The sequence below is a fragment of the Centropristis striata genome, chromosome 18, assembly GCF_030273125.1.
Source record: "Centropristis striata isolate RG_2023a ecotype Rhode Island chromosome 18, C.striata_1.0, whole genome shotgun sequence".
In the NCBI taxonomy this organism is placed as follows: domain Eukaryota; kingdom Metazoa; phylum Chordata; class Actinopteri; order Perciformes; family Serranidae; genus Centropristis; species Centropristis striata.
In genome coordinates, this window is record NC_081534.1 from 9566712 (window position 1) to 9582746 (window position 16035).

Here is a 16035-nt window from a genome sequence, read left to right on the forward strand (position 1 = left end):
ATATTCAGTTTATTGTCATAAAGGAACAAAGAAACCAGAAATATTCACATTGAAGAAGCAGAAATCAGAGAATTTGGACTTATTGTCTTTAAAAAACTGCTCAAACCAATTATTCCATTATCAAAATAGTTGACGATTAATTTAATAATCGATTATTGTTCGATTAATCGAATAATTGTTGCAGCTCTAATGCACTGTATCTAGATGAGATGCAGAATAATGATAGTTCATTTAATATTAAAAATACATTTTTGGATAATTTTGTTACATAGTTCTACAATGTCACACATATCTGCCCTTATATTTCTGGGATGTTAACAACTACTTGTCATGGACCCATTAAAGTGGTCATTTTGTATCAAACTGTGATATCTCTGTGGAAAGTGCACCATCAGCTGAGTGACTGCATCAAACTGCCTTCATCAAGTCACTCAAGTTTAAAGTTTGAGGAGAGGACAGTCAGTAACAGTTGTGTCTCATTTACACACAGTAGACCTGGCGGTTGTGATACCTGCCGCTCAAATACAAAGCCCTTAAACACAATAAGAGGAAGAAAACTGATTTTGAAAATTCAAATTCTCCAATCAAGTTACAGCATCAGTTTTTTCTTTTAGCTTCCTTGTCTTTCTTTCTGCCGCTCAGGGTGTTTTCCTGTCTCAGTGCAGCTGTCGCCACAGCACAGCCCCTCTCAGGCTGCAAGTCAAACAAAACCTTAAATGAACTACAGATGCACTGCCAGACTCCTAGGCCACGCCCACAGGAAGCGTTGGTGTAAGCTGCACATGAACATTTATACAGCCAATAAAGTGCAGGAAGTCCTTCTCAGCTTAAACATAGGTTTTATCCACACATTGGTAGCACTAGAATATTTTTGGTAGCTGTGGATTTTGGAAGCGTCGTCAAGAATTATTGTGAAAGTCATAACTAATGATTTATAGTGAAATATAATCTGTTCAGAGGATTTGCTTTTCGTTTTTCAAAAGAATTAGAATCACCTTTATTGTAATTACACAGGGTAACAAGTACTAGTACAACGAAATTAGCCATCATCCCATCCAAAACGTATAAAAAAAACATAAACAATATGACAGAGGTGAACAGGACAGGAAGACAGAGATGAAAAGAAAGAATACAGCACAAGGTGAGGGGAGGAAAAAACAATTTTGTGAGAAACAAAGGGTACAAATTAAAGTAAATATTTATTTTTTGCAAAATGGCATCTACATAAATCTACGTCAAAAGCTTTATTCCCATTATTTATATGAAATTAAACAGTATAGTAATATAAACCCTATACTAATTAAAAAAAACACACTATTAAAGGTCTAAAACAATAAGTAGATGACATAAAAGACTATTCATTCATGGGCATCCAGTGTATGTTTTTAAAAAATCCCTCAGAAACAAGCCGTATATAGTGCTTTTTTACTTTTCCCTTCTCGTTTTTTCACAGCTCTCCCTTTTGTCTAACTTCCATTCCATGTCATGTCATACATCACAGCCCCCAGTCAGTAACCCACCTTTTGTAAGCAGATAAAAACAGAAGGCGGGGCTGCATTTGATGGACAGCTGAGTTTGAACTATAAGCAACTTTAGCACACAAAACCAAGGGTTTCTCCAAAAATAGTTGTACAAGAGTGGAGGGGAAAGTAAAAACTGTGTAAAACTGTAAAAAATTTTCACAATAAAAAAATAAAAATAATGAACAGGTGTGATGCATCTGGCTCTGTATCAGTATAAAAGCACAGCATGAGCACAGTGAAAGCTGCAGTATTGTAGTTTGAAATCTTGGTCTTGCCCCCTGTTATGTCTTCCTTTAGCGCGCCACTAGCAGCAGTTTGCTCACTGAGAGAAGGAGGAAGGGCAGCAGAGAAACAACATGCATCATCAATCAGGCTGAAAGAAAGAGTTTCATGCTCTCATCTTCCTCTTCCTGTTCTCCTCTGCTGAGCGTGCATAGTCGCTGTCAGACATGTTACAGGACTCAATAATCACTCACAGTGAGACATTGTACTGTTTGAAAGATGAATTAGTACAATCTTTCTCTGAGAAATGAAAAATGAAAGTACACTGTAAAAAATGTTTGTAGAAATTACAGTAAAACACTGTCAAATTGCATCAGAAATAGGTCGTAAAATTGAACATTGTACATCACCGTAGTAGATACTTTTAATTACTGTAAATCAAAGAATAGTATAAAACTTTAAATTCTACTGTCATAAACTTTAGAAAACACACAGTTGTGCTGTAAAAATAAACAATTTTCATGTAAAATGAATGGAGAAATACCATGATGACACAATTATCCTGAAAATAATGGGATTATTCAGTATAAATTACAGTTTTTTTTGCTGATATTTACATTTATATACGCTCACTGTATTTCTTTCGGTGAAGTTCTGGCAACCACAGCTGCCGGTATTTTACCGTGTGCACTCAGGGCTATGCATTGCATGATGTGCTGTGAACAGAAACTTATGTTAGCAAACTGTACATAGATATTGCTGCGCAACTGAGATTACTGAGTCAGTTCACCCACCTACACTGTAAAAAAACAACTGTTGTTTTTACAGTAAAAAAAGAGGCAGCTGTGGTTGCCAGAACTTTACCGTAATAAATACGGTAATACAACTTTTTGTAATATTAAGGTAAAATGATATTAGCACTGTTGATTTCACGTTTAAGATTGCCATTTTATTCCATATTTTACTGAAAAAATAAAGTTTTTCCATCAAAAGAAACGATGTTCTGCCATATAATTAACAAGAAAATACTTTATAAATGCCACATAAATTAAAGATTTTACCATTAAATATTACCGTATTTGTTAGAGATATGGTGTTAAGTACATTTAACAGTGAGAAAAAGTTTTTTTTACAATAAATAAATGCAAAAATGATGGCTTGGATGTATATATATTACGGTATATTTTTGCTATATACATTTACGGTGTTACATTGTTACTGAAACTGAATTAACTCATTTATCATTTTACGGTCTTTTACCGTCATGGTTTAGCAGTTTTTCACCGTAAAATCTATGGAAATTTTTTACAGTGGATGATGGGGGAAAAATAAATCATTGTAGAGAAACATCATTAGGTAAAATGTTGTGAAGATGTTTGATATATCATATTTTATTTCAGAAACTCCAGAATGAGGCTAACACAAGTAACCAACATGGTCTCACAGGAGTCCGTGAAATAGCCACGGATTCGCTTAACTCAAAATCCGTGGAATAGCCACAGAATCACTCAAATTTCTGTGAAACTGACACGGATTTCGCTACAATGCAAGTTAATGACAGTCATATCCCGTGGCTATTCCAACATACAAAGTGATTATGTACATTCACTGAGTGAATATTTAGAAAATAAAACATATATTTCTCGCTATAAATGTGATCCAAATTAATTTTTATGCAGAAACTAAGTCAAAATATTGATTTTTTTACTAAAAATGAGAGAACTGTCCGCCATGTTTTTTGTTCTGACCGCCGAGCCCTTGAAAGTCACGTGACTTGGAACAAACCAATAGCCAAGGGATATGACTGTCAGTAACTTGCATTGTAGCGAAATCCGTGTCAGTTTCACGGAAATTTGAGTGATTCCGTGGCTATTCCACTGATTTTGGGTTAAGCAAATCCGTGGCTATTTCATGGAATCCTGTGAGACCAGGTTCCAAGTAACAGTGTTAAAGGTTGATCATTTCAAAGAAACAACTTCTAGTGTTGTATTGCAATGTTTTATTTCATTTGCTCAAACAAAACAATATGTTAGCATGTAAGAAAAGACTAATTAACAAGAGAACAGTATGGTACAATGCAGATGATAAAATAATCTGGAAACCCATTGATGAAACTTGCTTCAGCCAAATTAATCCATCCAAATTCACAATCTTTCAGCTCCCTCGGCAGAGAACTGAGTTTACGGGCAAAGATAAATGTTTCCATCAGCAATCTGACATCAACATGGAGCAGACCTCACTGCAGAGGACAAAACTGATTTCTAGGCATGTAAAGAAAGTTAACACACACAGTCTCTGTGACATATAAACACTGCAGTCAGACTCGTCTGGACTTCAGAGATCATCTTTGAACCCTTACAGGCCTTGTGTCTCAAAGGCTTGATTGTACTTCTGAGCTTTTAGAAACGCAACCTCACAACTATATGGAAAGAAATCACATTTATGTAAAAAAACAACAACAAAGAACTTGGTGCAACGATGTTTTCTTGGTGGGGAACAGTACCAGGGTCATTAAATTCTCCCTTTAAATATACATGAGCATGATGAAACTAAATAACAACTGCATGTGATCATTATGACAGTCCCTAGATATTATTACTAGTCATCTTTATATCTTTGACATATTAAATGCAACTTCGGAACAAGGCACAAACCACATAGCTTCACAAAGAGAGAAACTTTTCTTGATCACCTGCCATCACGTCCAAATGACTGGATATAAAGACAGACATCTTTCTTTTTGTTCGATCTCTAGATAAAATGATACAAAAATAAGAAAGGCGACTTTGTTGAGAGTGATTATGTTTAGCAGGAGACTGCCGAGTTGAATCCTTTGGTGAGAAAGCCACGCTGTTGGCGACAGAGGCTCTGCTGTCAGAGTATGTTGGATTGCTCTGCGGGTTTTTGTCTTAAAGTGCAATCGATGCTGTGTAAACACTCAGTGGCTGTTTCCATTTTCTGTTTCAAAAAGTGGATGAAATGACTTTGTCAGAGCAAGAAATAGACCTGACCATAATTAACCCATTGATTTTCCTCATCACAGTATATTTTACAAATTTGACCTCATCCAAAGCAAATGAGGGATACTATTGAAACATCCAAGCCCTTAAACATAGTCCTGTTAGAGATCCAACAGCCACAAACAGCCACTGATTCACAAACCTGTTGCTGGGATCCTGAGTAACAACACACCACTAGATCTACTCAGCTGCCTCTCCTCAACACACTTTAAAGGGGCACTCAGCAAAATCAGACCGGTATGTCCTAACCCAGGGGTGTGCAACCTTGACTAACAAAAGAGCCATTGTTGGCCAAAAAAAGAGAAAAAATATCGTAATGGAGCCGCAAACTTATTTTGAGCCTAACATTAAAGATAAAACAGCCTAACTAAGTCTAAATGAGCCTAACAACATGACTAATAGACCATAATGAACATTTATGCATGTGAAGAATGCAGCGAAGCCCAAAGTGCAAATAAGAGGCTGGACACCGAAGAAATATCTCAGAAAATTTGGAATCGAAAGCTCATCTAGCTAGAAAAACTCAAAACTAGACTCGAAGTTAACACAATTTAGAGGTTAAGGCACCAGGCCGTAGACTTAAGCTATGAAGTCGTAAGCTATGATGCAGATTTTAGTTGGCTTTATAATGCCATGCCACATATTAGCTGCACATTTTTACAATTGAAGAATACAAATTCCAATGGACCGACCAGAGCCTCAGGTTGCCTACATCTGTTCTAGCCTGTCATTACAGGTGTATAGGGCGGAAATTAAATGACTTGTATTTTTGTAGGCCAATCCGGAAGTTAGCATCACCATGGGGTCTGTTGAGAAATCACCTATGGGATATTTGCTTTGGATTTTGGATCACTGCTCTGTGGCAAAACACACATTTCTGATGCTTACAGGTTTTTGTTCAGCAGGATTATCTTCGCAAATGAACACCACCTTTATGATGTTTTAAGAGCTAATGCAACTGTCAGAATTAAAAAGCTAACGTTATGCTATAGGGAACTACACCATGGTCACATGATTTAAGACGTTACCCGACAAGCTAACCAGCAGTTTTGAAAAGCTAGCTAAACCATAGCCTCATAAATTGTTTAATAATATAATTTACAATCTACAAGAGTTTGCAAGAGCACAGAAAATCACGACTGGAGGTTGTAAGGTGGACTAGTGAGAGTTCCTGCCGTGTCCAGCGAGATGACGTTTAATGTCCCCGTCAGCCACTTGTTAGCAACCGCCATTTAAGGTCACATAAAAAGGTATTATTTACTAATGTATTTTATGTCGTAAAACAAAACGCCGACATCTCTTCAGCTTGTGTTAACCACAGACCTTATTTCAGGCCACGATACAGAAACCCATTCAAAATCCTCATTGAGTTTGAGAGGTTAGCCCCCATGGCGCTGAAATGCTAATTCACTTCCTGGTTTAAGAACTCACTCCTGTGGCGTGCTATAATGTCTCAGGTTTTGCCTAGTCTGACAACGTAACGCTCATGATGTCATAGTGATGTCACCAGGGTTTTGTCAGCCTAATCATGGAGACTACACATTTTCAGCAGAAGTCTAGTCTTACAAACAGAATGTGTGGAGTTTAAAGATGTCTATATTAATCAGGCAGGGAACTTCTGAGTAAAAAACATGCTGAACTATGGAAATATTAGGACTAAAAGTCAGGACATTTCAGTCTTCATTGGTTTGAGGTATTTTCAAAATATACCTATTGCAAGTCTTTCAACTTTATAGAAGAACAATAATAAAGGTCTGGAGTGCCCCTTTAAGTCAGAAATACTGTCAGTGTTGTGAGGGAGCCAGAGCTGTGACATGAAGGGTGAACTGAACTGTTGTGGTAGCATGCACACTAGATTACTTTGTGGGTTCTTAATCTCATGCATGTAACAATCAAGATTCCACCAAATTCACATTGTAGATGCTAAAACACAAAAATATCCAGTCAAAGCCCAAGCTGTGGCTGGCTGTTCTAATGATAGGACCTCATTACAACCACCAGAGTACAGAACTGTCCACTGACATGTGATCTCAGAGGAACATTCTCTCAGCTCCCAACAGATCCCTCTCAGGTTGATTGTACTTTGAGCGAAACCAACTCAGCACTGAACTGAAACAAAAGTGTTTTTACAATAAAGTGTGTAAGATCTCAGGGAAAATACAGTCTCTCATTTTAAGGATTTGACATTGGCAGGAGAAAAAGGCAAAAGAAAAAAGATGAAACAAACACGTCATCCGTAAGCACTAGAAATAGTAAATGGCACATTCACGTCCTCATATGGACACCATCTTGTACATATTTAGGTTGTCCTGTGCATCTTTCAAAAGTTTTACTTTATAAATGCAGTAAAATAATAATAATAATAATAATAATAATAATAATAATAATAATAAAGGATAAAAAAATCAGTTCAGCTCCAATGTGGCTAAAGACACAGTATCCTTGGATTTTATAGAAAATAAATGAAAAATAAAAAAGGAGAGTATTGTGTTGTAGAAACGGTGTTATTCCATGAAATCATGTCCTACAGTGTTGCTGTGATATTCTCTCATATCAGCCTTCAGTTTCACTGAAAATCCACGATAAAGTTGACAAGAGGTGGCGTGGTGTCGCACAGTAACGTCGTCAAAAAAGACAGACGGACAAAGACAAATGTTGGGTGGTGTTAGGACTGGGGCAGGTGGGCCTTAAAATAGATGCTACACTTATTGCTTGTAATAAACTTGCGACAGGTAATGCAACTTCGTGGCAGACTTGTGACCCTCACCATAAAAAGAAAACCACCATACATGCACCAAATAGAGTAGCTATATATGACATAACCATGACAGAGACCGAGAGAGAAGGAAAGAGAGTGTTCAAATCAAAACGTACAGTTCTATCTACACGTCTGGCCATGGTCAACTAGCATGATGGGTATTAGCAAATCAGCACTTTGCGTCGACAGAGAAAGTTTGGTAGAGAGCTACAATGGCTGCCGTTTGAAAGGCAGCAACCCTCCGTGTCTCGTCCACCTGCCACTCAACAGTATGAACGAAGAAATGAGGGAAACGACGAGTGATTATGAGTCCACAGACAAAGAGACAGACGAGAGAGCGTCCTGTTAAAAGACTGGGTTATTGAGCTACTTGATATGGCCATAGATCTACACTCAAACAGACAGGGCTGATAGATGCTTTTTTTTCTAAATAACTTTTCTCTCTTTTGTACATATTCAGGTTAAAATAGTATTTGAGGAAGACAAGCTTTACAGTGTCCTGCAGTGGTGGACTTCACCAGAGACTGTAAGTCCCCCATACACACTCACACACACCCACACACGCACGCACGCACGCATGCTACCCCTATGGCATTATGGGAAAAAAGGTTTTATTTTCCATCCCCACCTTCTTCCTGTCTCCAAACTCTCTTAATAAAACGTGTCTTTTGATAGTAGATCACAAGAGTTCTGATTCTTACTGTTCACCTATGCGCCAATGGTTAATACAGTATCAGTTCTGTTTTCTTTTTATGTCTTGTTTTTTCTCTCGTTATTATAGGACAGAGAGAGTGAAATCATCTTTGAATAAAGACATCTGCTTCTCTTTCACACTCTGTCCTCCAGGATGTGATCCAGGGGTGGGCGGGGTCAGGAGGCAGCGGACACACGGGATTCTGTGAGTCACAGCTATCAGAGTTAAAAGCCTCCCACCAGCACCATGTCCATTGTTGTCCTCTGTCAGTATTAATATGATTATTGTCACCGTCACCGTTTTGTTGAGTTGATTTTCTGCTGTTGTATCGTCATGTCTTAAACGGACTGTGGTTGTCTGTCGGGTCGTGTGGATGTAGGTGTTGTGAAGAGGAAGTCTGGATCCTCTACGCCGTGCTGGACTTTCCCAGCTCCTCCCTGATTGCTGTGGACACAAAGACAAAGACAGACGCATGCATGTGAGTTACATCTTACCAGAACTGAATTTTACTTTTGAAGGGAGTTGTAGGTTGGTCCTAGCCTGGCTAACACCAGACTAATCTTAAATGAGATCTAGTCTGGGAACCAGCCATTTCTTAATTTCTCCGTAGAGGAGGTGTGATTTACGATCCTCCAGAGCCGTTTATTGGGTGCTTAGAATGTCTATCAAAGCGGCTATAGGTAGCTCTTAGCCAATCATATCAGTTATACCAGATGACGTAGTAGAGCTACAGAAATTGATTTTTGTTGTGTGTGTGTCTGTGAGAGTGTTGCTTGCTGCTTTGCTTCTCCACTTCTCGCGGAGGCTAATAGCGGTAACGCTACCGCTATTAGCCCCGCTACTGTAACGCCGGGGATCTCGCTACGAGCCGGGGGGCAGCGGAGCCGGCGAGAGACCTTTCACCTTTCAACTTTCGCTCTAAACTATTTAAAACACCATCTACAGCTAAAGAGAGTTTTGCGTCTGCTGCAGCCATGTTGGATCCATAAGAAAACTACAAGCTTCCGTCTGCCAGGTAGTACGCGTCATCATCTTGCCGTCCCTCCCAGTTCTGTGATTGGATCCCTAAAACAGGGCTAAGAAACCTTTCTGGTTGCCAGACCCTTGGCAGTTTGAAATGAAATCGAGCGCGCAAGGCAGTATGGGTATACCCAGGCTAGGTTGGTCCTGCATTTTACAAGAGAGTCTGGCTGCAGACCTGCACTGTGAAGTCCGGAAGTTGATGTGAAGCCTTTCAAAATAAAAGCGAGCATACTGGAAGCACGTATTTTTCGCTCCCCGCGTTTATTTCTTGGGTCTTTATTTTATGTATACATTGTGAAAATGTTTATGTGTATTGATGTGTTAAATTAAAAAATAAAAAATGTACATCTTTCCAGATCAACTGGATAAGAAGAAAAAATGCAAGAAAATATCATGATAAAAACCAAACAAAAAAGACAATCTGGCTGCAGACCTGCATTGTCAGGGCTGGAAGTTGATTTGAAGCCTAGGTAGACCTTCTATAAACTAGAATACTTTGGTTTTAGGGTCATAGCTTGCACACAACCATGCTCTTATCGACGCTTCCATCCGTTGGTTTTTAGTAACTAAATGTCCCATCATTGACGGGGCCAACCAAAGCGTCTCATCAGCTTCTTCCTTCATGTTCACTGTGGTTTGTTGTTGTCTGAACTCATGAACGCTAGTTGGTGCTCCAGTATAATCGGTCCGCCTGAAACTCATCCAGTGAGAAACGTTCCGCGGTGCAAAAATAAGTGTGATTAAAATGCGGCAATTTTTTTAACACATTAATTTTTGTGTAATTAATTAATCTTAATTAACACGTTTAAGTCCCGGCCCTAGTTTTTATGTATGTCACATTTTTTTATGGTTTATTGCATCTGTTTTATATATAATGTCAATGCAATGTTTAGTGTATGTATATTATATATTTTTGTCATGTATGATTTTTACTTTAAGCATTGAGTTTACGCCTGCCGTATGAAACGTGCTATATAAATAAATAAATTTGACTTTGACTTTAATGTTGTCAGATGTTTATGAGTTATAAGTGTGAAAGACAGCACTGCTTTACCATCAATGAGCTCTTCTTTTAGCTTGGACAGCTCCTTCCTCATCTCATCCAGAATGTCCTACAAAAACAACACAACAAAGTCACATTTCCATACAAACATTATACATGGCACAACAGTCTCTCCACCTTCATCTCCCCTTGGACAGTTACATGACAACAACAGGACAAGAGCTTCCTGTGGTGTTTGGATGTAGTTGTAGGTGGAGGCACTTCTTTGCCAAGCAGCTAATCCCTGTGGAGGGACTCTCTGTGAGATTAAGACTCACTTAATGACTGCAGGACGTAAACAGGCTGACAGAGAGGGTTAATTAACTCTTTTTCCACCGAGTCACACTGGATGACGGAGTGATATGACAGTGAGTAGAGTTGGTGGGTTTGTCTCCCAGTGCCACTGCTGTGTCAGATAGGCTGTGGACTTTATCTAACAGGCTCATTGAGTGGGCTCAGAGGGAGGAGCTGCCGTCACTGCACACACCCATACTGCTGCAGTTAGTGGGCAGAGACCAATGGAAATGTCTTTGTGTCAAACTATGTCTGGGATGAACAATTTGACTGCATAATATACCATATATGACCATTAGTAAACCCAAAGTAGTAAGTAGTACTACGTACGATTTTAAGGTTCTTTTATTCATTTTTAAATGTCTTAATGGTCTTGGGCCAGGGTTAAAACTAAAACCTACGGGGAGGCAGCATTCAGCCATTATGGCCCACAACTATGGAACAGCCTGCCAGAGGACATCAGGAACACAGAGACTGTTGATGTTTTTAAAAGGAGGCTGAAGACTCACTTGTTTGGTCTAGCTTTTAACTGATTACTATTTATTTATTTTAGTTTTATACTGTCCTGTTATCTTTTAGTTTTTATACTGTCCTGTTGTCTTTTAGTCTTTTAATTTTTATCCTGTCCTGTTGTCTTTTAGTCTTTTAGATTTTATCCTGTCCTGTTGTCTTTTAGTCTTCTAGTTTTTATCCTGTCCTGTTGTCTTTTAGCCTTTTAGTTTTTATCCTGTCCTGCTGTCTTTTAGTCTTTTAGTTTTATCCTGTCCTGTTGTCTTTTAGTCTTTATCCTGTCCTGTTGTCTTTTTGTTTTTATACTGTCCTGTTGTCTTTTAGTTTCTATACTGTCCTGTTGTCTTTTAATTTGTATACTGTCCTGTTGTCTTTTAGTTTTTATACTGTCCTGTTGTCTTTTAGTCTTTTAATTTTTATCCTGTCCTGTTGTCTTTTAGTCTTTTAGATTTTATCCTGTCCTGTTGTCTTTTAGTCTTTTAGTTTTTATCCTGTCCTGTTGTCTTTTAGCCTTTTAGTTTTTATCCTGTCCTGCTGTCTTTTGTCTTTTAGTTTTATCCTGTCCTGTTGTCTTTTTGTTTTTATACTGTCCTGTTGTCTTTTAGTTTCTATACTGTCCTGTTGTCTTTTAATTTTTATACTGTCCTGTTGTCTTTTTAGTCTTTTAGTTTTTATCCTGTCCTGTTGTCTTTTAGTTTTTATCCTGTCCTGTTGTCTTTTAGTTTTTATACTGTCCTGTTGTCTTTTAGTTTTTATACTGTCCTGTTGTCTTTTAGTCTTTTAATTTTTATCCTGTCCTGTTGTCTTTTAGTTTTTATACTGTCCTGTTGTCTTTTAGTCTTTTAGTTTTCATCCTGTCCTGTTGTCTTTTAGCGTTTATCCTGTCCTGTTGTCCTTTAGTCTTTTAGTTTTTATCCTGTCCTGTTGTCTTTTAGTCTTCTAGTTTTTAGCTCCGGTGTCCCTACATGGGGGCCTCCACACTGGGGGGTGTGTTGGGTCGATCTGGTTGGGTGACTGGCACAATTGAAAATATGATATTCCACCTATCAGGTGCAGTGACATAACATCAAAGTAAAAGTGGCTGAATGAATGCTAAAGTTTGTTCACCAACCTGTTTCAATCTGTCATAGTCAACAGCTTCTGTTGGCACACCGTTGGCACTTAAGGATGCAGTAGGTGTCGGAGTGGACTTCGGTCTGTGATGAGAGACAAAGAGACGTAGAGACACTGAGCGGAAGGGAAAGAAAAGGAGACAGCAAAGGTGATGCAACACTGGTTGCTGCTACATTATTATCATGTCTATCACAGACAAACACATCCTGGATTTAGTGAGATCACTTTTGTGCCATGAACCGAAAGAACCTGATTATTAGCATCAAACCCAGAGTTAGTCTGTGTCACCTGACAGTAAAACCCCTTCAACTGACTTATTTGTTCAGATATTCTTTAATAGTTTCATATCATGTGCACACATAAAAGATGCTGACCGAATCCTGGTCATAGCATGCACACACAAGTGCACTCACCCACACATGCATGCACACACAAAAGAAAACGTACATACAGAGGTCTCAGTCATTTATGAAATTTAATAAGGAAAAAAATCAGGTCAGATGTCTCCAGTTATTTTGATGATTCCACACATCCTGTCCCACATATAAACAAAGCATCCTATAGTTAGTGCAGCAAGAGTCTGCCATTTATTCCAAATGTTCCAAAGAGACAGATCAGTTTGCATCTTTCATGGAAACTTGCTAAGTGCAACCTGTGAGCAGCTCAGCTTCTTTTATTCTTCTAACATCTGAAGAAAATTGATAAGCAAGGAGGATGCCAGCAATTCAGGAGTGTGCTCGTTGATGCAGCCAATCAATTTCAAGAGAGGAAGCAAGGCAGGAAGGAGAAGTGAAAGCAAAGGAAATGAGCTGGGCAGCTATGGGTTCACTGTAAAAAATGTAGATTTTACGGTGAAAAACTGCTAAACCATGACAGTAAAAGACGTAAAATGATAAATGGGTTCATTCCGTTTCTGTAACAATAAAACACCGTAAACGTATATATTACGTTTGTGACAAAAATATACTGTAATATATATACAAGCATGGCTGTAATTTTTGCATTTATCTTTTGTAAAAAAAATACTTTTTCTAACTGTTAAATGTACTAAACAGCATATCTCTAACAAAAATATACTGTAATATTTAATAGTAAAATCTTTTCTTGTCAATTATATGGCAGAACAGCGTTTCTTTTGATGGAAAAACTTTATTTATACGATAAAAAATGGAATAAAATGTCAATCTTAAATGTGAAATCAACAGTGCCAATATCATTTTACCATAATATTAAAAAAAGTTGCACCATATTTATTACGGTAAAGTTCTGGCAACCACAGCTGCGATCACAGCTTGTGATCCTGTAGTTTCCAGTGTAAAGAGACAAAAAACTAAACACACAGACTCAGTCACAGCAGCACTCTTTACACTTAATGCAAGACACTTCTTGTCAAATGTTTCCAACATTAAAGCTGTGAAATAGTATTTTTCTTTAGCAATTTAACAGCAGTTTGCCACATGTCCATGAATGCTGCTTTTGCCTGTAACTTCATGCTGAGTGGATGATTTGAGTCCGTATCATTAGGAGTTAAAACAAGTGTCAAATCTGAAAACATGTGCTCAAACAGTTTTGTGTGCTCAGCTCTCTGTGGGTCACATATTAAATTTTTAATAAGCTGGAATCAAAAACGCCCATCTGGTCTTCTGTCTTGTGCATGTATGCGCGCGCACACGTGCGCACACACACACACACGCAGGCACACAGCAGGGCCTTATCTGTGAGCGCCTGCTGGATCTGCTCTGGCTCTACAATGATAATACTGTGCCAAGTCTCTTCTGCACTGGGCGGGCACACATTTTTCTGTGTTTGTGTGTGTGATAGGGTGGGTGTACAGTATGTGACGCATACATTTGGATTCCCCTGTTTTTTTTTCTTTTCTTTAGGAAATGAAACATTATGTCTAAACCATTTCTCCCTCACAAAACAACAACAAAAACAATCAAAACAATACAAATGCCTTTATCATTTTCAGTGATCTTAATGTAGAACAACTCTTGCATCTCTATTTCTTTTTTTTTTTGTTTGTTTTTTTTGGATTCCCCTGTTTTAGAGAGAAAAAGATAAAAGGGCAGCAGGCAGAGCAGCATGCAAAAACCATGACGGGTTTAAAAAAAACACCACACCAGATATCAAACAAACAGACAGAGCTAGCTCCTGCAGGTTGGGGGATTTGGAAAATGAACACAAAGACAACACAGGATCCATTCCAAAGGTTTCATCCAAGCATCAGCGAATCACCTCCCTCAAACAAAAGCACGTCCATCACAGCAAAACTCGGTGAAAAAAGGAGACTGTTTTAAAGAAAAGGATTTGTAAAACTCTGCAGGCTCTGCCTTTTCTCTCTACCTGTTGGAGGAATCTGCTGCCATGGCATTTCTCCACGGAGACTCTCGTCTGTGTGAGCAGCAGAGACACTGACTTTACAAAGTGGTTTCCATCTGTGTGTCCAGCCTGATGAGATGGCCACTCAGTTTTAGCTTAAAGGTTACATTTCACTTACTTTCAAACTTCCTTTGGACTTCATTTAGAAGGGTCTTATCTAGACCAAGGTTAGAATAATTTATATGAGTTTTTAGAGTGAGTTTGCTAGTTTTAATTTGTTTAAATTTTTTTGGGAAAATGCTTAGTTTTTATTGGTTTTAGTTTTAATTTTGTTGTCAATTTTTGTTTTCAAATTCAGTTAGTTTTAATGAGTTTTTAAGGGTGAGTTTGCAAGTTTTAATTAGTTTTAATTTTTTGGAAAATGCTTAGTTTTAGTTTAGTTTTAATTTTGTTGTCAATTTTTGTTTTCAAATTCAGGCAGTTTTAATTGTTTTTTGGAGCTAGTTTTAATTAGTTTTAATTTTGGGGAAAATTTTAGTTTTTATTAGTTTTAGTTTGAATTTTGTTGTCAATTTTTGTTTTCAAATTCACTTAGTTTTAATGAGTTTTTAGAATGAGTTTGCTAGTTTTTATTAGTTTTAATTTTTTTGGAAAATGCTTAGTTTTAGTTTAGTTTTTATTAGTTTTAATTTTGTTGTCAATTTTTGTTTTCAAATTCAGTTAGTTTTAATTGTTTTTTAGAGCTAGTTTTAATTAGTTTAAATTTTTTGGAAAATTTTAGTTTAGTTTTTATTAGTTTTAGTGTTAGTTTAGTTTTTTTGTAATGGGGTATTTGTTGGGTGTGAGATTCTTAAGTTTATCAAGTCATAAAACCTGGATAGATGAAATAAATTTCATATCAACCAAAAAGGTTTACGTATGAAAAAAGTTGACAAAGAAGAAAACGAAGGACATTTTCACTTTAATTTCAGGTAGTTTTAGTTAGCTTTGTAACCACAAAATACAGTTTCAGTTAGTTGTCTTTTTTTATTTAAAAACTGTCATTTTTATTTTTATTTCAGTTAACGAAAGTGTTTTTTTAATTGTAGTTTTCGTTATTTCGTTAGTTTTCATTAACTATAATAACCTTGGTCTAGACTGATGTCTTATCTAACAACTACAGTTGGAAGTCCAAGTATTCATCCTACTTTTACTGAGCAACATCCAGAGATTTTTTAACATGTGGGAATGGATGTTTTTTCAGTCCTCGAGCTCACAGTAGTGACATTAATAGCTGAATATCACACTAAGTTAGCAGAGAAACTAGAGAAAACACTGTTCAACTGGTGGTGCGTTCATCCAACATCCAATCAGATCAGCAGCATTGATAACAGTTCATCTACACTGCAAAAAAGGTGTGTCTAAAAACAAGATAAAACACTAATCCGAGGGAAATGACCTTGCTGCATGGACAGATAATTTTACTTGACAAGATTTATTAAATTAAGATTGTTAAATCGAAAATTAAGCATGTT

The 16035-nt window shown here is 37.5% G+C and overlaps 1 protein-coding gene across 3 annotated transcripts in view; it reads right to left on the bottom strand.

The window, feature by feature from the left end:
• Positions 1-3729: 3729 nt before the first annotated feature.
• The window catches only part of enah (ENAH actin regulator), a 127711-nt gene continuing 115405 nt past the window's right edge, over positions 3730-16035 (bottom strand). For 2 of the 3 annotated variants that reach the window (XM_059356720.1, XM_059356718.1), the window contains 3 exons: positions 12198-12282; positions 10295-10352; positions 3730-8661 (listed from right to left, as the gene is read on the bottom strand). In XM_059356720.1, coding sequence (XP_059212703.1) covers positions 8624-8661; positions 10295-10352; positions 12198-12282 — 181 coding nt within the window. In that variant the 3' untranslated portion in view covers positions 3730-8623. Of the gene's footprint in view, positions 8662-10294; positions 10353-12197; positions 12283-14545; positions 14594-16035 lie in introns of all 3 variants that reach the window. The other variant, XM_059356719.1, reaches the window with a different exon arrangement.